At 42.6% G+C, this 26,317-nt stretch overlaps 1 protein-coding gene across 1 annotated transcript in view; it reads left to right on the top strand.

Annotated features, from left to right (window-relative positions):
• Positions 1–4,787: 4,787 nt before the first annotated feature.
• LOC102684840 (zinc finger E-box-binding homeobox 2-like) overlaps positions 4,788–26,317 on the top strand; it is a 57,272-nt gene continuing 35,742 nt past the window's right edge. The window contains exon 1 of the mRNA XM_015344113.2: positions 4,788–5,064. Coding sequence (XP_015199599.2) covers positions 5,007–5,064 — 58 coding nt within the window. The 5' untranslated portion in view covers positions 4,788–5,006. The remainder of the gene's footprint in view (positions 5,065–26,317) is intronic.

Here is a 26,317-nt window from a genome sequence, read left to right as displayed (position 1 = left end):
TCTCACTCTTTCTCTCGTTTGAGAACTCATGTGTTTTGAATCACAATGTTGTGAAAGGTGTAAAAACAAAGTTAGTCTGTCCCATGAAATGTTCTGTCATGAAGACGGCATAGAGCTCTCAGCCCCTGGTGTGGAGGGCCAGCATTGGAGCACAGTTCACACACAGTTGTGTTAGTCCATTAACACCCACAGAAGCCTCCAGTTTTCCCCTGGTCTGCCAGCCACAGGCTGTGTGATTCATACTAGTGTGAATTCAGAACCTCAAAGCCATGATACAAACTTTTTTCAGACACATTTCCAATAATACACTAAAGAGCAGGTTAAATAATAAGATGATTAATAGATCATGGTCAGCCAAACACAAGTGTCACTTAAACCAGAAGACAGGCAACAGAGTCAGATCGGATATATTCGTAACCAGATGGAATTTGCTCTGCGAGGGAAATTACCTTAATTAAACTACCATGCACCATGTCTCTATTGGCCAAATGGTAACAAGAGCTCAGCCAGTAAGATTTGATTAAGATTCTGGCTACAGAAATTCAAACACTGCTCCCCAAGAACTGAGACTGAGGAAAGTCAAAACCGTTTTTCTTCCTTTTGTTTTTCAAAAGGCATTAAATAAAATTCTCGTTAATAATATGATGGACTCAGAGGCTTTTGTATGGCAACAGCATTGGGAGTATTACAGCTCCAGTGGAGACCTAGTCATTTAGTTTCTGGCAGCCAAGGGCTGCATTCATTCAGACAATGGCGCTGTGCCTTACTGTTCTGTGGCACTAGTAGAGCTGTGTGTTGGCAGGGTGGCACGGTTGACTCATTTCACCAGGGCCTGTTTCACATGCCCAGAATGAGGTTTTTAATAACTGGTGCAATTTATAGTGGTAGTGGAGAGCACCAAACAAACAGACAGCACTCATAGCTCTCAGGAGGGCTGAGGTCTGAGTCTCACAATGCCTGTGAAATAAGGCAGGGCACCACCTAACCTCTTAATGTGTCACTTCCACTGAGAGTCTTCCTGTCTTCCTGTCCAAAAATGACCCAATCATAAGGAATATTGAGCTCACACACACATGCACTATATATATATGAAGAGAGAGAAGACCAAAGGTCTCAGATTTCACAGATTAAAGGAAGAATCACAATAGTAACACAGGATCAGCATAGAAATGGAACACTGCTGTGAATTACAATAGTAAATATAATAGTAAGAAAGAAATATACAGATCTGAAATTGCAAAGACAGCAGAATCATTTCTCTTTCTCCTTTTTTTTAGCCATGCAGTGAAAGCTTTGCTTTTGTTGGTGGTGAGCTTATAATTCACTCTGCTTAATATGTTTTTAAGCACCCCATCCCCCTCCCTCCTTCCCTTCCACGCTCTCAGCTTTGAACCTCTAACAGATGATGCACAATGGCTCAGTGGGAAGGGGTATCCCCCCACTCTGGCCTCTGTTGAGATGCGGAATCCTCTTTTTATTTCCCGTTCAGGCAGTGGAAGGACCCCTGCGCCCTGCTCTCTGCGGACAGCTCTACAGGCTATCAATAGCACAGGGGTTCCTGCAGCAGGGCTCAATAGACACCTCTGCTGAACTGGCCAGCTGGGGTGCATTTTATTTCACCGGACAAAAGGATAGTGACCCCCCCCTCCACCCCCTCATCTCCGCACCTGGGGGTCTTTTCATCGCACAAGGAGAAAAGGGACTGCCCATTGGTTTTTGTGGAAGGCACTGACCCTAGTGCAGCCCTGTTAACTCACTGCTCATAACTGAACTCCCTCGGTCCGCTGTAACCCAGCACAGACTCAGTCGAGACTCATCTCTCCAGTGAAACCCAGGCAGGGAGACTGCAGGCCTGTCGCTCTCCGTTCGTGACAGCACTCGTTTACTGAGCGGAGCCTAATGAGCACCGAACTTAGAAATGTCCTGGCAGTTATTGATAATAAAACTTAGAAAACACGTCGGGCCGCTTTTTGTCTCTGAAATTGGAAAAAAAAAAAAAGTTCATGGCTCTGTAGAGAGCCGCGTACCCCACTGGCTGAAGTGTGAACGCGGAGACACTACAGCACTCCCCAGCGGCCCGACACCTCAGCGATGCGAAAAGAAACTATTAGAAAGGAGAGAAACCGACACAGGCTTTCGAGATGCTGCCGCCTCACATTCAGACAAGGCTGTGGGTACAATTTTAGCCGCCTGTGAACTGAAACACTCATCCATCATGGCAGGGGGCAGACGAGGTGGTTAAGTGAATCAGCCAGCTTCAGGTGAAGGTCTCCAGTACCTGTGTCAAGAGCTGTATGTACACATGCAGGAACTCTCACTGCTCCAGAGAAATCAGCACAGCCCCTGACAGACGTCTGCTCTTCCGACAAAATCAATCTCTGTGTTAAAAAGGGCTGCCGTCCTTATTGTGTCTGTACCTTACCGCGAGGAATGATTCGGCACAGGACGTTTTCATAGCAGCAAGGGCGGCACACTGTACAGTAGGTACAGTACTTCTGCCAGTGGCTCTCACACAGGATGGCATTTACTGTTCTTGTAACTTTTCTCAGTTTAGAACCGGGGTACCTGGAGTCCAGATTCTGAGCCATTAAAAGGGTCACAGAGCTCTACAGTATATGGTACTGTAACCCGCAGATTTTGTTGCGGTTTTTATAACTCTCAGTACAGATAATGTAATGATCAAAAATTAAGAAAGACAAGCTCGATTTTTTTCGACATTTGTGTCTGAGATTTTCTGACTTACTTTCTGACATAGTTGGTTTGTTACCATTTGTTAAACATGACTCGTTGCTTGTGTGTGTACATCGCATATTTTAATTTAAAAAAAGACCTTCTCTCCTGGCACCGCAAGCGATAGCTGGCTTCTGCCACTCATAAAAAAAAGCCGTTCCTGTACTGTAGGTTCATGTGTTCATGGTATCAATTAGCACAGTATAGGATAACTGTTTGTAACTGTTTTTCCCCTAAAACACTGAGTAACACTTCCCGAGTTCTTGAAAAGCGAAGTAGAGGAATCGTGCCTGATGCCTCACTACAACCTGAATTTTCTCAGAAACTCCTCAGTCCCGCTGGGCTCTGCGTAGAATAAAGGGGAAAACTCCGCGCATTGGCGAACTGCCGACACTTTCTTAACAGACAACAGCAACCACTGAAGAAGTGATAAACAACTGTACGGTTCTTCATTGATTTCGTATAGAAGAGCGTCCTCCATATTCGGGCGTCTCTATTCATAGTTGGTTTAAGCGCTTAGGCAAAACACACGCACGCAGGCGTTAAACAGAAAAAAAAAGTTTGTAGGTGTAAATTCTTCATGAAAACTCTAGTCTTTTAGTAGCTCAAGTTGCTGTCCATTTTTTTCATATCATTAAGTTTGAATTTTCTTTTTCAAAACAAGCAGGAGGTACTGTAATGAGATTTTTTTCTGAAGACGGGCCAAGAGAGACGGACTGCTCTGCGGTGCACGAGCCAAGTGTGCTCAAGTGTTCAGGGAGCTCGAGACAAAGGGTTAACGCGGAGCCCCTGAAGAGACAGTCTCTGCCCTCGAATTTTATTATTTTTTTCCCTCTCGATGGTTAAGAAATAAAGTTTGGATATTTTCCTTATTAAATAATGGTGGTAAACGACCTCGTTAGCATGAGTGACCATATGAATGGTTATCATACTGCTGTGATGATCAAGCAAAGTGTGATTTTAATTCCATTATCGACAAAGCAAGCCGTTAATTAATGATTCCACTGTTGCTGGTTTATAACCATTACTCTTAGAAGATCTCTGGTGTGACTTCAGCTAACGATACAGAGAAGGAAAAACCTCTGGGAACAGCAGTAGGTGAATCGGTGAAGAGAGAGTGAAGATGTCTTTGAAAGACCCACAGAGGTGTTTAAATATAGGGGGAAAACATTAAGTCCTCAACACAAAGGACGGACATTCCACCTCTTAATGCGATCGCTGGAAGAAATGGGGCACAGGTCGAAATTCGCGCCGTGAGCGGCGCTACATATCCGGACGGTCATTTCACAATGGACTGACTGGGGGCGCTGGATATTTACCAGCTCGGAGCAAGAAGCAGAAGGCAGAGAGAAGAAAAGTCATTTGGAATGTGACAGGGGCGAAGGGGTGTTCAGTGTGAAGGCGCGCATCTGACTGACTGACTGACTGTGGAGGCGAGCTGTGTCGAGGAGGCCGTGGTCTGCAGCAGGGCTGTCCCAGCCGGCTGCGGACGGGTGAGGGCCGGGGGCGCTGGTCGGGCTGGGCTGGGCGCCGAACTGACCCCCCCCCCCCGCCTTATCGCGTCAGCAGCCCAGGAGCCGGGCGAGACAAGGGAGGCTCCGCTCTGACAATCTCGACTGATTCAGCTGGGGGCGGCTGATAAACCGAAAGACAAAGTGGCGAGGGGTCAGAAAGACACGAGCCCTGTAAAAGTACAGTACTAGCCCGCCTGTAGCTTTTTCATATGTTCAGGCGCACGAATGTCCCTTAAAAACCAACAGGCATCGGTTCTAAAATAGCCCCTTCTCCGATCATCTAAACACCTTCCCTTCTACGTTTTGGGTTCCGTGCAGCTGGGTCAGGAGTAAAGTCGACTTCTCACTTAGCAGTTCTTTAACTTTTTTAGCCTACCCAGCGCGAAACCCCGCATTAGCGGTGGCAGTGCCGAGAACAGCAAAGAGGAAGAGAAATAGTGAGAGAGAGAGGCAGAGAATTACCCGGCAAAGTTTTTTTTTTCCTTCTGATTATTAAAAAAAAGCTCCATCTCTGCGCTGTCACACCGCGTGTAACACACGAAGCGCTCTGCATCACACGAATACAATCTTATCCTGCGAGTTTACGGACAAGACCAGCCCCTACCAATGACATCACCTTCTAATGAGCGCTCTGTGCCGATCTGGGGTCGCAGCATGGCTCAGAAAAAAAAATCCCTGAAGGGCTGAGATGAGGAGCGCTACAGCGTTTCTCCTCTCTCACCAGCTGAACTGTCTTGAGCCCGGCCAGCTAACACACGCGGGATGGCGGAGGAAAGCAGGGGCAAGCGCAGAAAGCAGGCGAACCCCAAGAGGAACCAAGGTAGGGCACCGCTGTTTAACTTCGTACTAGCCGAAAAGATAACGGAATTGCTCGCTCTCGACTGTCAGGGCACAAGGATCTGGGAAATAACGGTTTCGCTTCTATACAGGCTTTTCGGACCCGTCTCCTGTGGAGGAATGTTTCAAGTCGGTCGTTCCATTACTATACTTTAGACTTTCTTTTCCATCGTGACTCGTTGTCGTCTTTTATTTTGGTTCATAAGAAACCATGTAGCCGTACTATCTGCCGGCCGGGGTGAAGTCGGCTGCCGCTCGCCCATGTGCCTCCTCTCTGCTTACTGAACCTAAGGACCCGCATCGCAAGTACTGTAGGCGATCTCAGAAACAACGTTACGGGGATTTTACTTATGAGCACCGGACTTTACACTGCACAAGTCGGTAGGCGAACGGTAGTGCTTGCTTTCTGTTCTAGGATGTTCTTAACTTCTCTGTAACGGTCGTAGGAAGAGACCAAAAACCAGCATGTGTATTCAGTTTTGACTGACGTCGGAACAGCTGGAGTATAGACGGGTTACTGTACTGCGGGGTTATGAATGAGCGACGCGGTATTTATACAGACGGAAACGCGCTGTGCAGGCAGTGCAGACGGATGTGTCGGGCAGGGGCTATTGTAATGTGGCCACCCTACTGCCCGCATGATGCTCTGTACGTGAACAAAGCGCGTTACCGAACCCCACATTCGTCCCGTTAGCAGAATCGAAAGTTTATCAAGAATCACAGTGGCCCACAAAATAATAACAATGAAAAACGAAAGATAACCAGACTGCATTGTTTTCTTTTCAACACGCTTCCCCAAACTTCCAATATAGATTTCCCAAATAAACTACAGACAGCACCCGAGTGACAAAAAAACTCTGTCTTTACGTGCGTGTCGTATCCCACTCATTGGCGCGGTATCTCCAGAAATGAGTAGAGATTTTCTTTTGCCAATAACCGAAGTCACCAGTGAAATACAACCGACAAATCTCTGCTGTTCACTATAGCAGCAAAAGTCATTTAGCTCACAGCTGTGCGGCGGTACTCTCTTCATCCGAAATTTACAAAATTCAGAGTGGTTTGACGATGTTTTTAGAAACATGTTTCTAACACAAGCGCGCATGGCGCTGTTAGAACTGAGGGAACGGCCTTGAAAACTAATCAATTGAATGCAAGAAAAACGCACTTAACGTCGAGTCCAAAATAAATCACATCTGTAGATGAAATATTCGAGGTGTTTGAATTCGAGGGGTTCACACAAAACTGAATTCGAAACTGAAATGATGGTTTAATAAAAATCACAGTTAAGGTTCAGAGACTTCGTTGTACGCAAAAGCTAAAATGAAATAACTTCTGTGGTCTCGAAAACATCGAGACAACTACATGTTGTCGGGTGTCATTCGGTTCTGTAAAACAGTTCTCGGAGGTTAACAGCGAATACTATTTTACAAAGCACACAGAAGGCAAGAAACAAGTATGTTACGCTTTCCGAAGACAAGGTATGGAAAAGCAAGTGATCTCATTTTGATAGTGCATTCATTCAACGGTCGCTTCTCGAAAACAGACTAAAAACTCCTCCGACTCTTTACAGACCGATTCGTTTCAGTCACAGGTTCACAGGCTGGCTGCTTCTCACCTACGTGCGCCTGTTAAATACAAAAGGTAGCAAGTATAGTGGTCCAGAAGCCAGGGGGAACTTTAAGGTAACTAAATCGTTATAAAATAGTGAATTTCTGTCTCATGACAAACCCTTGTGAATAAGGTTCTTCTAAAAGCAGATGACAACAAACCAGATAGACTTTCTTTACCTGCCAGCAAAGCAAGTTTCCCCATCGGGGACAATAAAGTTAGCCAGACAAAAGAAAAAATACGACATCCACCAACCTCTATTATTAAAGTGCAGAAATTCCACTCCCACGCACACACTTATTTTTAAATAGAAAACCATGTTCTGTGAAGCAACAACCTTTGTGATCCCAGTGCGACAGGAGAGAATCTGGACACCAGCAGAAACACGGATGCAATCGAGTAGGGATTCTTCGGATGGAAAGCCCCAAGTACTGGGAGTGGATATCCCCACCACCTGGCTAGAGGTGCAGCACAATCCATAAGATCCTAAACAGATCACACAGCATTGGGAGTTGTAAGATTTGTTTTAATTTGTACTGAGTAAAATCCTCATCTGCGTCTATAGCCGGATCTGATTTTTAAACATCAACACAACCTCGATTAATAAAACAACTCAGAAATACCCGCGTGGCACACGCCGATGCTCCATTTTTCCTGGCTCTGTCCTGCGTCTCTTGCAGTTTTTCCCCGGTGGGGTGATGTAAGTGTTATGGGGTGGGGGGGGATCGCAGTAGAAATCCAAGCTGGAGATTTCTTTTTATTTCGCTGCAGCTCAAGGCAAACACATCGAATCAGTCCCGGCACAGCAGAACACAGAGAAAGGTCAACAAGGCATGGTTAATGTGATAACACCTAGACAGGGAAATAGACGTAAGAGCCAGCACTGGGTGCAGGCCGGTCTTCGGTCCCATCTTTCTGCCTATTTTGAGAGGTTTTCTGCCGCCGAATGGCTGAACTCAACTGCATATCAACGAGGTGGCCGAGCCAGCATGAAGAGAGTGATTTCCGAGCGGTTGTAAACACTAGCTAACTTGCCACGGACTCTCCACGGCCTTCTCACCCTTTCCCAAGAGGTGAGGAGGATAGTTCAGTCTCCTGTGGATTTAAAAGGCCCACTCTTCTATCTGCAAGAGGCCAGGGTCAGTTCATAACATGCATGTAAAGATTACATTCACTCAATCCCCAAACTATGAACCAGCAGGGGGACGTTTTTAAAGAATTTCTGTTGCAGAATGAAACATGCTCTTCATTGTCTGAAAGTAACACTAATAGTGTGAAGGTGACTCCCTGATAAGAAGTCCAGCAAGAATTGCTTTTCCTATGTGAAATCAACATTTTTATGGGTTGTTTTTCTTCTGGATGATCAGCTGCGGTTAATTAATAGTCTGGAGTAAAAAGCTTCAATTTATTCAGTAGACGCTTAAAGATTAAATGATTAGGGAACCAACAAGCTCTGCCGAGACCACAAAGCTTTATCAATAAACTCCCAAGTTTTATTTTTTGATTCTTTTTCCTTCACTCAAGCACATGCAATACAGATGGGTGCCGTCTTGAATACAAGCAAAGTGAAAACAGTTGTTGTAAATTTCAAAATTTCAGTATGGGCTTTTTGGAATAAATGTGTACAACATATTTTCCTGCAATTAAGAAAACACTGATTGAAGCATCTGGATAAATATTTGGGTTACTGTACTGCTAATCACACGGAGTTACTTTAATTAGACAATTTGTACTATTTAAAAAACACACTGAGCAGATTACAGAGTTTAGAGGCGGTGTGTTGGATTAAGGAAAACGTCTCAAGTGTGAGGTAGAAACAGATAAAACATAATGAACTTGGCACAAACTGTAATAAAATAAAAGATAAAAAATACACCTTCAAGGATAATTACAATTCTGAAAGCCAGAGTTACAGCACTCAACTTTCTAAAGACGATAGTGCTGCAGTGCTGGGAAGCAGTTTTGCAAACCTGTGATCAGATGGAGGTACTGTGGTTATTGCAAAATTGCTCAAATTTCCCATCTTCCCGCAGCCACAGTCATTTTTACACAGAACTGACCTTCAGGGCAATAGCCGGTCAGGACCGTTCTGACAGGAGAAAAAATAAAACCAAAAAACAGAAGTATAGTACAGTAAACCCCCAGCAGGGCAAGGAGATGATTCTGGCTAGTAATTCACATTAACAGGAAGTAAATGAGTAATTCTGACCTTATTTTTTAAAAAAATGTAAAAAATGAAATTTCGTCACTGAATTAACCACACAAATGATAAACACACACAAATCTTTTTCTTTCTCCATGTAACATGAAACTGATAAACAGCAGTTTGCTCAAATAAAAAAAGTATTTCCTTATTTGAAACCCCAGCCCTGTTTTTCTCTTTTTTATTTTTTATTTCTTCTTTTATGCGCTTATTTCATCTTTTTTTTCTCTCTCTTCATTGATTTCCAAACCCCAGTCTCTGCCGGCAGCTGGTGAGCAGATGTCTGGCAGGCTCTGGCACTGTGTGTTTGTCGCAGGGCAGTGCAAGCTGTGGCACCCTGTTTTACGATGATCCCTCTGTTCATTTGAAGCCCAGGCGTCAGGCTCAGTGGGGGGGTGGGGGGGGGGGAGTTCTGAGAAAGGGGGGCTGGTGGTGACAGTGCTGACGCCGAAAGCCAATAACGGGCCCCACAGGGGGGCTGTCACTCTTCGGTGGGACAGGAAAGTGGAGCTTTTTTCTTCCTGTTGTCACTTGCAACTTAAAATCTGCAGTGTCCATTTCTAACGTGTCCTTTTATTGTGCAAGGAAGAAATGTGTAGCTGATGGACCTAATCAACTGATCCTGTAGCTCTCTGTATGGCCCTACAGGAAGAAGAACACTGGTGACCCTGTCCTGACCTGTTTGCAGCATCTGGTCTCTGAAGGATCATTGTCTAGGCTGCCTATCCATATCAGTCCCAAGTAATTCTAATATCTTCACCTGGGGGAAAGCCCAAGATAGTTATGGACAGGCTACATTATAATTTACGTTTAGATGACCTGCAACCTGGTATTTCTCTAAGGATTCTATACAGTAGTTACCCTTTACTAGTTGTTAGTGGAGTCTTCTAGCTTTTAATAGCTGTAAACATTTAAACGAAACAATACATAACATTGAGATGGGCAAATGAAGTGATTAATGATCAATGATCACATCACTCCAGAGTGAAACTGGTATTATTTACTACATTTCCATTGACAAGCCATGCTAGGTTAGGTATGTCTACCACTATCGATCATAGTTCTTTGATCGGACTATCAATAGGAGCTAAAGTATATACGTAGTAGAAAACTGTTCATTTTTTAGAAACGATCAGAGTTGTAAAACATCATACTGAGTTTACAACTTTAATGCTAGTTAAATACAATTTAAATTTTGGCAGATCTCATACTTGTGCCGTAAACTCTGGGAAGTCTGTCTTGGCTTTGGCGCTGTCGTACAGTCCTAAGCCCTGTGATCTACAGACACTTCGCTCTCAGTGGCAAATAGCTGCAAAGAGTAGGTCAGTGTTTATGGCTTTATTGTTCAGTCTGACTGATGTTTATGTCTGTAATGTTATCTGTAGTCCTCAGCAATACAGTGGCTCCACAGTGGACTGTTTACAGTATTCCCAGTCATGATTCAAACAGCTCTTTGGTTCAATTCCCTGCGGCTGTAAGCCACAGACTTGATCCTTTTGTTGGAGCTACAGTATGTATGCTACATGTATATACTGTAGGAGAGGTACAAATGGAATTGTGGGTTGTTATATGGAGAAAGATTAAAGAAAGAGAGGAGGTCATTCGATCCAGGGAGTCCATGTGGCTGCTAGTAACTACTGAGGATCTCATCTAGCTATTTCCTGAAAGTAGCCATGGTGTCACCCCATCTGCTGAGGAGGTCACCCAGGTGATGGGATGATCTGACCAGGATTGGACTACAAAGTGTGATAAACTGTGTTCTCAGCAAACAAACAAGTATGTGCACTGAAAACAGCACACCAAGTTGTTGTTTTCTCTTCAGAGAAGCCTATACCTCACAGCCTTGGACTTCATCTGAAAAGAACTGGGTTAGGGTACAGCAACAGAGCCTAGCAGAGAAATGTGCATTTTGCCTAAGCGATCTGTGCTTTTCCACAGACAGCTGTTTGTTACGAATTAATATTTTCTCTCATTTAAGAATTTACACATTCTCTGAATAAGGAATTCAGTTTCTTCACCCTGCCAAAATCAGATTGGTTCTATTACATACACTATACCAATGATTTGCTCCCTAAAACAGTCTTCTCCACTGAGAGAAGGCTTCTGACAAGTTCTACACGGAATTCAGACGTCACAACATATTGCAGACCCAGGCAGCAGGATTACAGAAAAGGGTTAAATCTTCAAATCCATTCTGTCATGAGTGACAACCATGGACACTGATAGCATTCACAAATGCAGAAAAAATATAACAAGACTTCACCTGTTACTTCTTACTGTCCATCTTCCATGCTACTAATACTAATACTGAGCGTGCATACGTGTGTGTGAATTTTAATTTATGACACCTCCATGGGGTTAGCAAAAGGCTACGCTGCCAAAAAATGTTCTTCCTGTGGTCCACCTCTGGTTTTAGATAAAAAAAGAAGTACATTCTATTTGCAAAAAAATACAAAAACCTGAGAAGTTTTCTAGTGAAGGAACATATCACCTGTCTCACCAACAATGGGACCCTGGCCTTGTACTGTACAGTATGTCCTTGTTTACACAAAGTGGGGGAACATAAAGGTAGCATACCTACTTCAGTTTCAAATTCAACCTGTTGTTGTAAAATACGGGACAAAGGTAATGTTGGAATACTACAAGGAGTGTAACCAAAAGCAACTAGAAATGCTCCTTAATCACCGAGATGATAAATAAGTCATTGTGAGAAACTGCTGGCTGTCCTTAAGGCACTATACTTGGGGTTTTTGGCATGCACATTCATCAGTTCCTCTACTATGGATATTTGCTTGTGGTATTCTGTAGCACAGTTACTGTTCTGCAGACTGGACACTATGAAGACATAAGAACATAAGGATGTTTACAAACAAGAGGAGGTCCATGGGCCTACAGCTAGCTGATTTGGTTTGCAGTAGTTTAGTTTCTAAAAATCCAGCCATTTTTAGAAAGAAGCCAGAGTATCAGCTTCAACAACACATCTGGGTGGTTTGTTCCAGACGAACACAACACTATCACTATGTGATAATGTGAATCCAGTTCTCAGTTTTAGGAGTTTGCCCATAGTTTCCTCTTATGCCCTCTGGATGTGTTTCACTGTTGATCCCGATTCCACAGCATTGAGTCTGTCTGCTTATATCACCAGCTTCCACTTATATATCAAATGATGGATCATGAACCCTTAGACAATATCACTCAGAAAGAATAGGTGGCAGGGACACTCACTTAGAAAGGAGAATGGCCTTACATTGCCATTACATTACATACCTGAAGTATACCAGTGGATCCCCATTGTAAAGATGCAGCCAAAGCCTTTAGGTGGAGGATACAACACCGAGAATTTAGCAGACCTCTTTCAAGACAGCGCTTTAACAACCCAGATATTCATCAATAGAGTAAAACCATTATGACAATGTCATAATGAGGGTTAGTACTATACACGGCCATGGGACCCTGGGTTCGATTCCAGTGTGCGGGCCTATTTGTGTGGAGCTTAGATGCTCTCACTATAGTTGTGTGGGGTTATTCGCCATTTTATATCCCACCTCCCAACAACATGGAAGATAGGTTTGACTGACTACTCAGAGTTCGCCCTTTCCACGTGAAGGAGGGCCTTGGGGAGGCCTTCCTCCCATGCCACCAGTACCGGCTACAAGGAAAAGAACTTGAGCCGGTGAGCCTAAAACATTACATACGCCAGTAGGGTGAGCAGCACACGTTAGCATGAGTGAGTGAAGGTGTGGGAGCCCGTCTCTCTCAGCACAGGTGCGTGTTTCTCCGAGAGGTGATGGGAGGGAGCTCACAGAAGCACGCCGTGGGGGAGGGCAGGAGTCAAGGAAATCCTCCCTCACCCTGTACCTGCGATCAACAGGTACCACCTGGAACTGCTCACCACTCAGTACCTGAGATAGGGAGGAGGCAGAGAGAGACCGAGAGATTGCATTCCTCTGAATGACAGAATGCTTCACATCTTATTAAACAGAATCCTTTTTTACTGTAGACGGGCTGTGGGAGGCTGAACTGTGTTTTTTTTAACTTGGTAATAGTACAGCAGTTTACAGGTTTGAAGTGAATTAAAGCGAATTAAACAAGGCCAGTGTTTAATTGGCTCGTGACATTGAAAATGTTATTTTCAATTTCAGTTAACTACCAACTACCTATAAAATGCTTCTTGGGATTTGTAAACTCTCTCTCATGTTCTTTTTTTATAATACATGTTAATATGGACCCCCATAGCTAGAAAAGCTTGTGTTTCATGTAGTTTCCCTACTTAATTATGATAAAACTGAAAATGTTTTTTTTTAGAAGTTCTCATTCACAGCTCATTATCAGGCACACTTAAGGCTCCAGAAAAAAGCAAAGCTGATGAAAGCAGGTGGGGAGGGCAGTGGGAAAGTACATGGACGTCATACAAAGGACTGAAGCCCATTACTAAAGTTTAGCAGGCTTGAACAGGTGCACCACTTGCACACTTCCCCCTGTCATTTCCTCTCAGTTGTTGAGAGGGCTTTTCAGATGCTATTTTTAAAGGGATGCCAAGACAGCGGGGCGAGATACCCAAGCAAGAAAAAAAACAACTAAACATCAAAGTTTCACTTACAGTAGATCTCTCACCGTTTTGGACAAAAGTGTTGGTGTCCTCTGTTTCCAGGGGCCTTAGTCAATCAAAGGAAATGTAACACCGTCAAATCAGCATAGTCAGATGAGCACTGAGATCTTTTCTAGGACATTTTGGGATACTCATTCTCACAAATGGTAAGGCACAGGTCATATGTGAATACCAATTTATGCAGCTGCATAGAAGCCTGTAAATTAAGACACATCGACTGTTTAGTTTGTAAAGATTAACAGAACATTTATGACACTTAAGTTGGTGAATAACTCTGCTTGGGAATGGACTATCTGTGAAACTGTGACTAGAATTAGAAACAAGATGCAATTAGTAAAAATATTTGTTATTTTAGTTTGCCAAGTCCTGAAATGAAGGCAGTATTTTTTCATCTGTGCGTTATTGTTGTAATTAAAACATTTATTCCAGTTACAGTGCTTAAATAGTTCAACGTTAATGTAGTTCACACCCTTTCTCTTTAATGAAGAAACTACATGGTTAATCCACTGAGAGGGATGGATAAATAAAAATGTCAGTAAGAAATGCGAAATTAAACACACGTACTGTATATACAGTACATAAAGAAGCATACTCTATGTCTATGTGAATGTACTATAACTATTTTTCTAATGTGGCTTTTAGTTCCTCAAAAGGCCAGTGAGCTGGGTCTTTCTGCCTGCTTTACAGTGACCGCTGTATCTTCAGCCTCAGTCCAACACGCTAACACACTAACAACACAATTTTTTCACGCCTGCCCAAAAATAATTGCATGAAAGGTGCTATTGGTTGAAACATTGCACCTCCAGGCATAACCTTTCCACTTCAGCAGGACATGCAGATATACATGATCAACTGACAAACATTTCTGCAGCACCGAAACAAAACAAGCTTAGATATTTCATAATTACTGTACAAAGACAAAACAGCAAATCCACCCTTATAAACAGACGTTGCTGGAGCTTGCCATTGCATGGTTTATGCACTGGACAATGCATGAGCTATAATACTTAAAGCATCAAAATACTGGGGGCTCCAGAGATTCAAAAGAAATTTGTGTAAATCAGCAGGGAATCGCTAGAAATATGTAAATAAACATTCTAGCTTTCCCCTTTGAAGATAGTTTATGTGAAGAGCAGTATAAATGGCAAGATTTAAAAACCAGTGAAACAGAATTCAGCGCAGCACAGAAAACCATAAACCGATTTGGCCCCCTTGCATTAGGAAAGTGCATTGGTTTAGGTACATGAGGAAATGTGCCGGATTACTAAGAGGCAACCCTTCCTTAAGAGTGTCAAGGTGTGCAGGTGACATAAGTGGACCAATTATTTCCTAAGCTACTTAACAAGTTAATTAGTTTTTCCAGATCTCAGCTCTTAGATTTGAAGACCTGTGATTTGAAGCTCAGATCCTCAGTGGTCCACCTGGAATTTGATTTTTCATGATTGACAATTAGGGAATTAAATTGGACATGTATTCACTGAACAGTAAACAGTTTAACCCTTTTCATAAATCCAAAGCAGGCAATGATCTAAAGAAATTTCTATAAACTATCTGAACTGAGGCCAGACTTGGGTTCAGAAGTCCAAGTGCCAGCTCATGAGAAGGAACAGACTTTAAAAAGATGCCAAAGGGATTTCTAAGCATACATCCTTCAAAACACATTTTAAACTTTGCTAAAGTAATAGAAACCACTTTTCAGATGGAAGATTAGACTCCCTGTTTAACTCCATTATATTCAGCCTATGCACTGTCAGTGGGGACTACCAATTTAATTAGGTGGAATCAGATATTATATTATACACACTTTCATGATTACAGTGATTACTAGTTTATCAAAACAGTGTTTGCTGCCATCAATTGAATTACCTGACTGATGCTTTTATAGCAATTGTGCTGTGCAACTGCAGATCACACATACCTTAAAGAAAGAGTTACATCTAATCAAATGCTCATAAAATTAGCATTTAAACCTTCCTTATTATAAACATTTAACTTAGACTGCAAAGGTACAGGTAAAAGTTTATACCACGCTGAAAAGAAAAGAGACACAACATTCCGGCGTGACACCTTAAGAAGGCTCTGTAGCCAAAACGTGTCTCTTTTCTTTTCAGTATGGAATAAACCTCTACCCCTTCCTTTGCAGCCTATGCATACTGACGCAGCTCCCTACTTGAACTTCTTTAACTTGAGAATACTGTATCTAAAGATAAAGAGTGTGGTATCTTTTTTAGCCTATGTTGCAAATAAATCACCACTCATCAACAATTTGGCAAGTTAAAAAACAAGGACCATTTCCTTCATAACAGTGCACCATTTGTTTTCCCTTTCAAGCTTCAGTGCTGGGTAGTGAAGAAGGACTACAGAGGAGTGACAAACACAGGCATTCGTTTTTCATTCACTGCTTTACAGGTTTATCCCACAGATGGCTCTAGTTGCTTGGCGGTTAAAAACCAGTGTTTGAAGGAATGCGTTCTCACAAATTCCCTTAATCTAGCATTTACCACAGTCCCAAAATGACACCAAGAAGTCCCCAGGAAAATACTCAAACAGCCATCTGAAGACTCGTTTTATGTCAGAGGTCCCCACAAGTTTGCATTTCAGCTAGGCTCTTAACTTAAATTGGTTAATTACCTGTTTAACTAGACCAATTCTCCAAGATCTTCAGGTCATGTTGCTTTTGAAGACACCAAGAAAACTGTGGTTCAAACACAACATCCTGACAGGACCAGGACTGGGGTCCCCTGATCGAAGTCATTAGATGACCCCTGAACGGGATTCCACAAGTGGTACCCCTGTCCAGGTCTGCCCAGCTGGATGTGCTTGCTGCACAGCAGTGAACAAGAATGTTCTTTTTCCTCTACATGCATCAGCTGTTTTTAGTGCAGAAATTACGATTTACAGACGAAATTCAAGGCACTAAAATTAAATGCAATCGAGGTGTTAATTAGTCAGGTTCAGAAAAAGCCACACACAGGATACCTGAGGTTGGCAGAAGTAAAATTGTTACTTTCCCATTCATCTTATCCCTCAAAACATCTTTAGGTAGTAAGAAAAGAAGGTAGAAAGTCTAACAACTTTACTACCCAGGTGAATCATATATACAGCCCATACATTTGCTTTTTGGCATGGAATTAACCTCTGCTTTTTCCTTGTTGCAAGCACATTGATGCAGCTCCTTGTTCTAAGCAGTATCACCAGAGCCTTATTCCTAAAACAGAAACTCATTGCAAGTTCTTGCCACAATGCTGGACTGTCAGATAAAGGTCAGCTTCTGCTTGTCTAAAAGGTATCATGCCCCCCCAAAAATGATGGCTTCTCGGCAGCGACAAATTCTGTTACTACTGAAGGCATCCTAGCTTCGGTGGAAACCGTGTTTCTAGAAGTAATGAAGACTTAAACAGAAGCTGCAGCTCCTTTAAAGCTCTCTTTCGGAGCCCATCAGTAAAGATTACCAAGTTGGCACTGAGCTTTAACCTCAAAGGGCCTGGGCTTGGCTCAGCAAATGGGTCAAAGTAACACTTAACCATTTCCCTTAACGAGGCTTTATGACTTAAACATGTTGGGCTGCTTTACAGAATAACCTTTGAGTGGTTTAGGGCTAACAAGACAATTTAACTTGAACTGTTTAAGACCATAAACTCTACCAATTTGTTCAGTCTAAGAAGGACAAGAACAAAATGATAGACTTGAAACTACAATTTTCCAATCAATTAAGCTTATTCAGTACCATTTGTTTCCATTACATATAATGTTGTGAAGCAAACAGTATGCACAGTTTGACTTCTAACGCTGGACAAATTAATATTTAAAATAGTGAAATAATAATAATAATAAACAACAACAATAATATCTTTGTTATTTTGCTTGGACTTGTAGTATACATTATATTTGTTTCGCTAAATTTCAATTTTGTAACAGAAAATCCACTATAAGTAGCTGCTACTTTTCAATATGCCTATAAAACAGATTTGAACTGGTTAGTAATAGTTAAATAGAATTTAGTACTTTTACTTTTAACTGATGCTGCTAACTGATAACTGTTAGATGACGAGCCTTCGGAGACTTTTGTTCAAGTACTTATTTTGTTTATCAGTATCTTGTAATACTGAAGTGCTTCTTTATAATATAAAACTTGAGGGATACAAAGTCACAGCTCTGACAACTGGAACATATATTAAAATCAAAATAGTTAATTATGGAGAATAGAAAAATACTGCTTTACACAAAGGGTTGTGGGAGTCCGAAACAAACTATACAGTAATGTTAATGATGGTAGGAGATTCTGGGACCAGCAAACTACAACCCACCAAATGAACAAGCCACATTATCAGGGGTGTGGCTTCCTTTCCTTTGAAACTGTGCTTCGCTATTATTACTTTGGTTTCTTTTCTCTCTCGTCTTGAACATGACTGTCTAAAGATGCTTAGTACAATAAGGCACACATGATAGTGCCTCTGAGGGGACAGGGTAGGGGACCGCATGTGTGTTGCTCAGGTCACCTGTAGGAACAATCCCACAAGTCCTGCACTCGAAGAGTTTACCATCCACGGTTTTGTACAGATCAAAAACAACAACGAGGAAAAGATACACAGCAGTTCAAATAAAGGCACTGCAGCATATCTGCAGGCAGTCCGTGTCATTCTTTTGGGGAGCGACTTGCAAAAACCCTGTACTGCGTGTTAGCACTAATGCTTTCCCTCTCAGATGCAACTTGGAGGAGTGCTTCAAAAAGGCTCAGGCAGTGCTTGCAGTAGATGCGCATGAGCCTTTGGAGGTGCTTTTATCACCATAGTGTTCCTGAACACAATATCTGTGCTGCACTGAGTTTAACCTCAGAGGTCTCTTTTGCTCTTAGAATTTCAAAGCAGCGTCAATGCCTTACTCTCTCACTGGAGATCCCTCAGTAACTTTGGACAAGCAAGACTAAAATCCTCAGTCACACTTGTGCAAACGCTGGCATGAGATTGAACTGTTAGGAGTAGATGTCCTAAACTTCCCGATGCTTAGGATCTGGATAAAAGCTGTGGACCAATCCAGGACAGGTTTTCCCAACTTGTGATTCAAAGAGAGAGAACTTCAGATGGTGGGCTGTGATTTTTACAAACTTCCTTACGAGCAACATGGGCAAAATACAAGGTGTTCCCGGTTCGCCATTTTACCTTAAGACCAGCCCTTAGTCGTCTCTGCTCGGAATGACAAGCACAGTGGCAAGACACGACAAGGAACAAACTACACACAAACGTGGAAGTGTGTCAGAGGGCCACTGCGGTTGTCTAAAACTTGCTGAACAGAGCTACATCAGTCAAAAAAAGAGACAGACACTTTGCATTTGAACTATTTCTGAATGAGTAAGAAGATGTCTGAGGATGGGATATGCTAGTGTACTGTATATATGAAGAGGTCGGTGTTCCACCACAGGCCAGGCCGTGTGGTGAGGCCTTTTGAATGAACATCACTCTCTCTTTCCTTGGGGTGTCATCTTAAGACAACAACCACCTGGGTGGGGAAAATCCCCAGTGCTCCCCTCCACACACCTTCAAGAGCACGTAGCCAGACTGTAGCCCTGCTCACGGCATTTTCAAGAAGCAACGAAATCGCTGACCTTTTGATGTGTAATATTTTATGTAAGAAGGAGTCATTTGCTTTGGCGACGTGGGAGTTTGTGGGTTTTTTTTTTTAAAAACAAAAAACCAGTTAACTTTTCTAACAAGGTATCTGAGCTTTCTCATTGTGCTTTATGGGTTATCGGGGGCATCTTCCCAGACTTCCATGGTTTACTATAAGTGACCAGGTCACGGCGGCACACATGAGGGGGGCGTGGGTGGACCACAGCTGAAATGGGACAAAAACAGACTCGAGCAAAAACAAAAGAATCCAAAAGCAAAGAGGGATAAAGAAAGGGACTAAAATATGTAGAGGAAAGCCAAACAAAAGGGAAAAGTGATGTTAGGTCTCTCCTGTGGTGGGGCTGACTCCAAGCTAGTCTCACTTCCCCAAATCGGCTGTTAGTAGGTGCTGAACAACAAAGGGTCTCTTTTTAAATCATGGGACTTTATGAAGGGGAAAGGCACCGTAACATGACAGAACCCCCCAAAAATGTATAAAACTGGGCAGATCGAATTAAACTGCTGCGATTGTAATAAGAGTTGTTTCTCACTAATCACAAACGGGTGCGAACTCCTCTCCGAGCCCTGGTGCCGCCCGGGAAGGTGTCTGACAGGAGGCCGAAGGCCGTTCCTGCGGCTGGGCCTTGGCTGCGGGCTGTGGAGCCTGCTCCCTCGCTCGCTCTGATGACGAGTGCTGGCACGGCCGCCCTCAGCCTCCCGCCGCCGCCGCCGCGTCTCCCGGTTGGGACTGATTTGATGTCGCCGCTGATGGCACACATTGTTCCAATCCCCACAAACCACTTCAAAGATCCCATCAAAGTCCCATCACCAAGACGGCCTTCTGGTTCAGCTTAATGTTCTTCTAATCCCAGTCACAAGGCTGCGTTTCCTTTTGTGATATACATCAAAGCCGCTCTTAAATTTAGAGTTTTCTTTTTTGCTTTTTTTTTCCTCCCCGTTCTCTTCTCATTCTGTTTTCATCAAGATTAATTAGACCAAGCTCGGCTCGAGAGACATTTGTGTCATTTTGCTTCGTCGGGTTTTTTTTTTTCCCAGCTTTGAATAGCTCGCTTCCACTAAATATTTTCTGCTTGTGTCTGTTTACGTGTGAAGTTTTCTTTTCTGTGAATGCCCAGGGATTTTTGCAAGTTTGGATACTAAACCATTTCAGCTCCTCTCTGGTATCAAGTGCTTTGCGTGATTTACGTGCAGGCCGGCCTTCAGACTCTACCTACCTGGCTCAAAAGAATAATGTCTGAAAAACAAGCTCAGTTGTCAGCAGCTCTTAGTAGTCTGCCCCACAGGCATGCGGCATGACATGCCTTTAGTCAAGTGTATGGATCTTTCCACAACCTGAAAAAACTTTTTAAAAACTTTTAAAAAAACGCAATTCATTTAAAAACAGACACTCACCATGTAGTGGGTGAAACTGTGCCCTGAGGCCTTTGTATATTCCCAGATTAGTATTTGTTTTTTTCTAAGAGCAGGGACAGGTATTTCACCCTGGATGAAGGTCATGCGTTATCCATATCCATTCCTACAAGGCCAGCTCAGATCAGATCACTTTATTGGCCATTTACAATTTCTTGTAGTAGGAATTTGTCTTTTCGCATACCCCAGCTTGCTATTCATGAGACACACAGACAGGGAGAGAAGCTTGGGGTCAGAGCACAGGATCAGCCATTTCTATGGCGCCCTGGAGCAGTTGGGGTTAAGGGCCTTGCTCAGGGGCCCAACGGAGTAGGATTCCTCTGCCGGCTGCGGGATTTGAACCGGCAACCTCCCAGCCACAGCCACAAATCCTTAGCCACAGAGCCACCGCTCCGCCCCAAAAGATCCTATCAGAGCTCCTTTCCTTACAGCTGTTTCTGAAACTCTGACTTGTTAACTAACAGTAATGTTTCTAATGGTTTCCGAATTTCAAAGAATGAAAACAAATATTTGTAGGGTCTTGTGTTTTGGGGAAAAGCAGTCATGTCCGAATGCATACTGTTTTACCGGGGGGACTGTAATACTGAATGACGCCAGAAGGTGGCGCCTACTTTGCTTAAATCGGGGAAGAAGAGAGAACCCGGGAAAAGCCACTGCCATACCCGCAGACACAAAGAGTAGCGTGGACTCATCTCATACAGACACGCGGAATTGCGAGGGCAGCTGCAGACAGCGGAGACAGAAACAAATAGGGGAGATTGTGCAATAATAGCTCCAAAGCTTTGAGCATTTTCACTCAATACTCGCAAGGACAGAAAAGGGCTGATAAGCAATACTTATACTTGTTATGTTTTAAATGTGATCTACTCCTTTTAAACATGAAATCCCCCAGAACGAGCACTCATTTAGGAGCTTCAACTGACTTGACAATGAAAGGTTTCATTTCCAGCTTCCACAGAATGCAACACCTAAGCTAGACTACATGGGCTAGGGAGCTGAGCTGTTGAGCTAAAGATACTGTTCAGCAGTGCAAGATTCCAGCTGTAGCCTGAGACCCTTAGGGAGAACCATCATGGCTCTGATTTTCCCACACACGCAAAAAGAAAAAATAAAACAGGTTACCCAAAACAAACCCAGCTCCCTAAAGCACAGCTTAATAGCCTCAGTGAGGTCCACAGAAGATCTATGGGGTGGAACAGAAAAGAATAATATTTCAATGGAAAATGATTACCAAGAAAAAATCTGAGCATGCAAGTGAGGAATCTACACACATGTACATATGCATTATATATATATATGAATATTAAGGTATATTCAAAGATTAACTGTGGGGAAACACCAGCAAAGATGCCTCATACTGGAGCTTTCACTTTGTCAGAACCAGAGCAAGTGATACTCAGACAAACTAAACCTCGCCAAAAATCACATGTTGTGGTTTTGTTTTTAAAAAGACGCATTTTAATTCACATTCAGGTCTCGGTTTCAGTGCGAACTGCCATTGTTGCATCTTTCCTTCTGAGTGTGTGCAGGGCTGTAAGCGGGGCATTGGGAAAGAGTACTGCTTATTTCTGAGGTGACCCAGAACCCCCGGCTGCTGTCTGATCAGGACCGGCTGCAAGACACTCAGGTGTCTGAGAAAGACGCTTGCTTCTCCAGCAGGGTTATGTTAATTTGATAAACATAAGGAACTAACAACCCCGCAAATTTGGAACCAGTTTCCTGGCTGCCAACCCTAAAACAACAAAACAGAGAGATATATTACTGCTCAGTATGGCTCCATTAAACACCACCCACGACGCTGGTTTTGTAGCCTAGAACAACGAGCCAGCCCTGAGACAGATGCAGCTGTAGGTAGGGTGTTTGTCCTGCAGGTTTCTACACTAACCAAGCCTGTTGTTAAACTTCAGCAAGCCAAGAATGAGACATTTCCTTCCAATTTCATCTTCTGCTTGTTGATGGGGGAAAAATAAAACGGGTTTAGTCCGCTGTCCCCCAGATTTAGAAATGAATAAACCTGAATGGGCATTGATCTCAGAGGACTATAATGACGTCTGCAACACGTCAGCCACTCCTTTTCTGAAGCTGACCCAGCAGAACAGTGGAACCCTCTTTTTCATTTAAACAAATCACGGCAATTCACCTCTTTCAGCCTCACATTTTGAGAATTACCAACCACTGGTACTTTTTCACAGCACAGCCAAGTGTTGGAGCAGACAGCCCTCGTAGGAGCCCTGCTGTTAACCCCTCCTGCCCCTGAAGCCTGAAAGCTCTCGGCTAATCAGGCATCGCCACTTGGGAATCCCTCTTCCCATTTGGCTAACGAACACAGGCAAATTACAAGGATCACCGTGCCATGTATGCCGTGGACTTGAACTGAATAAGACAGCCAGGTGGCCTCGCTGTAACGATTCTGTGCGACTCTGGTTAAAGCTGTACATTTTCCCGACCGGCTCATGGAGAGCCTGCTGTCACAGCAAACAAAGCTCTTGACGCGGTGTGCAGGAGCCTCATCATCATCAATCAATGAATCAATCAGTCTGTGAAAGGCACCATCTTTGTCAGGCATGGACATCAATAAAGTCATACAAATTCTAGTACGAATAACAAGTGATCCCAGCAGCAACACCGTGCAAGTGAGGTGACTAGGGTGGTTGATAAAACTCATGAATCAGAGTACTGAACAGTACAGTAGAGCAGATTTTGAGAAACCTTGATGAAATGCTGAAGCTACAAAGCAGAAATCTTCAGTGGAAAGTAACCACACACCTACTAAATGATTTACAGCGACTGATACTGCGGCACCCTGAAACTCCTCACTTCTATCAAGTGCCAGTAAAATGCTGCTCATTTGCCAGTTAACGATCTGCATGCTTCAATTAATGTTTAATCTTAGAATGTAGAGGACTGACAGAGCTTAAATAGATGACTAGGTTTTGCTCATGCGTGCTTGCAAGATGTATTAGTTATTCTTATAAGAGTTTTTCTAATATAGCTCAGAGATAGTAATGTTTACACTATGCACAGAAATAGACTACATTAAAATCTTGATTCATTTTAGATTGACACATCAGTGCCTCAATAGTTAGCACAGTTGTGTATAACAGCTATTTTGTATGGATACATAAACGTACACACATGTTGTTAAATATGAGGTGTTTTGTTTGAAGCTACAATTTATCCTGATAGGTCTGTACTATGTAGTTTATAAGGTAGAAATCTTTTAGCTTTACTACAGAATAAAAAATGAAGTTAAACACAAGCAAGGAGCATTTGGCAATGACTCAATTAGATCTGGATATAGTTATCATTTCATATTGACTGATCATGTATGGTTGACCTTGAGTTGTTGTGATCACATTTGTGAGGATGCTGATGAATGTGAATTACAGATGCGAAAGGTACAAGTTTGGTTTGTTGTCGCTCATCTGACCTATAAACAGTCAAAGTAGTTACAACAGTAAAAAACAGTAGTGAAGGCTATACGTAAATTTCTAATGCTGATAACATACATGTAAGTCCAAAGTCTGATCTCTAAGACTTTTGCACAGAAACATAAAACTAACAAGAACAAAAAATTCTAAAATACCTGTAAAAACACTAACAAATATGGCTACCTGTATAGGAGCTTAATATATCCTTTAGGTATCTGAATAATTAAAATGCAATGTAGTGATCTTCTGTAAGCAGAGGTCCAATAAAACCAGGACAAAGACAACATTTGACTTTTCATTATTTACTGTACATGACTTCATTACTTACTCTTACAAAAGTGTCTCTGTTATGACTCCATGAAAATCCTGGCTAAAACGTTTTAAGGATATTGTTAGCTATCAAGTATTCAGGTAACTCTTCAAGAATGGAGAGAAGACTGGAAATTGGTCTAAAAGGCAATGTTAAAAGGTGCAGCCCAAGAAAAAGCTCAGAATTTGAAGGAACAGCTTTTAGCGGCTTTGATGTGTTTGTCACTTCTTATGAACAGCTAAACGTTTGAGGTTTCTACATTTCTGCAGGACCACAATAGGGGAAATAAAGGAAGAGGTCAGAGATGAGAGGAGGGTATTCTGACGCCCACTGTTTATCCAACATGTCATTTAGAAATCCAAGGTTTCTGAGTAAGGGAGGACTTTCCAAATGAGTTAAATGGGCCAAATGGCTTCCTCTTGTTAGTAACCATTCTTCATCAAGATTAAATCATTTTGACACAGCAATTGCATGTTGCATAAAGTAATTCAGTTCTTATGTTCTTGGTGGAATTCCTTACTGCTTCCCAAAACTAATTTACCATTAAGAAATGTGGTGAATTAATACCATAAAAATGAAACCTGTGCTTTTTCATAAAGATCGGTAAAACGTGCAGCATGAGTGGAACTGTTTTGTGTCTCAGAACATCTTTATTTCGTGCTTCTTATTAAGCGTCTTCAAAAACCTCTCCTCTCTCCTCTTTGCCATGTCTCAACATTCCTAGTACCACTGAGGTTCAAACAAATTAAAAACCACATCAATGTAGAGAAAAGTAGCAACATTTTTATGTGCAAAAACAAAATATGCATGAAGAAAGCTTGCATGTCCTGTATGTATTTATAGACAGGGCTGGGAGAGTGTGGAATCGCCAGGCACTAATGAAACTCGGGTTTGTTTCCTGACACCGAGCGGCAGTTGAGCGGGTCTCCTTTCCTTCTCCTCTTTTTTTTTTTTTACAAAGCTAGTCAGTGGCTTTTTTACAAATGTGTCTGCACACATGACAGGCTGTTTAACCCGCGCTGAAAGCCATGTTTTCACAACGCTGTGCCCTCAAAAACAGAAACCTCCGAGCTGGCCGGGATAGCCTTGGAAATCTGCTTGTCACTTGATGAGCCATCTTGACTGCACTCTGTAATCAAGGCCTTCAAATCACATTTAAATGTTTCAAAATGTTTCAACTACGAACCTCCCCCGTTCTCTTTTTTTTTATGTCCTTCAAAGTCCCACCCTTCCTCTTGTTAAAAAAATATATCAAAACTGTTTATAGACTTGAAGTGGGAGAAACTGTAAAAGAATACTGACGTCAGGAGGTCTGTCATAGCATCTCAAGATGATTTTGGTAAACCTTTATGACAGAACAATGCAGGAAACCACTTGAAAGAGCCAGAACTGAGCCAGCACCCAGCTTCTCACTGTTCTCTATCCCGTTACCACACTGCCTGCCCTTAAGAACAAAAAAGAAACAAGAAACAGCTCGAGTCTCTGCACTTCCGTTTTTAACCCTTTCCTGCCTGGCTTTCCTCAAACGAGGTCCAGTATATTTCAGAGGTATTTTTAGAATCTTTCAAAATTATTAAAAAAACAAACCCTGAAATGTTTTGATGCATGTGACTATTCGTCATTGTGTGGTATCCTGATAGCACTCAGAAGTTCCCTGTTCACATAAAAAGCTTCTTCTTTCAAAGAATCAGTACCTTAGCTTCATAATATGTTTTTGTGTAACAGGTTTTAGCACACTACCACTAAAAATTCAAATTAATTATTATTATTAATGCAGTCTCGCAGCGCTGAGGCCTGGGGTTCACTTCCGGACCTGGGATGGAGTTTGAATGTTGTCCCCGTGTGTGAGTGGGCTCTCTCCGGGTTCTCCGGTTTCCTCCCACAGTCCACAGACATGCTGGTAGATTAATTGGCTTCTCCCACAATCCTGTATTGGAAGAAGCAGTTCTAATCATTAAACATTATGATCATTAATCCACCCAGGTCTCACAAAAATGGGCAACTATCTTCAGCACAGCGATGACGATTTACATCATGT

This window comes from Lepisosteus oculatus, chromosome 1, assembly GCF_040954835.1.
Source record: "Lepisosteus oculatus isolate fLepOcu1 chromosome 1, fLepOcu1.hap2, whole genome shotgun sequence".
Classification (NCBI taxonomy): Eukaryota; Metazoa; Chordata; class Actinopteri; order Semionotiformes; family Lepisosteidae; genus Lepisosteus; species Lepisosteus oculatus.
This window is presented reverse-complemented; position numbering and strand designations above follow the sequence as displayed.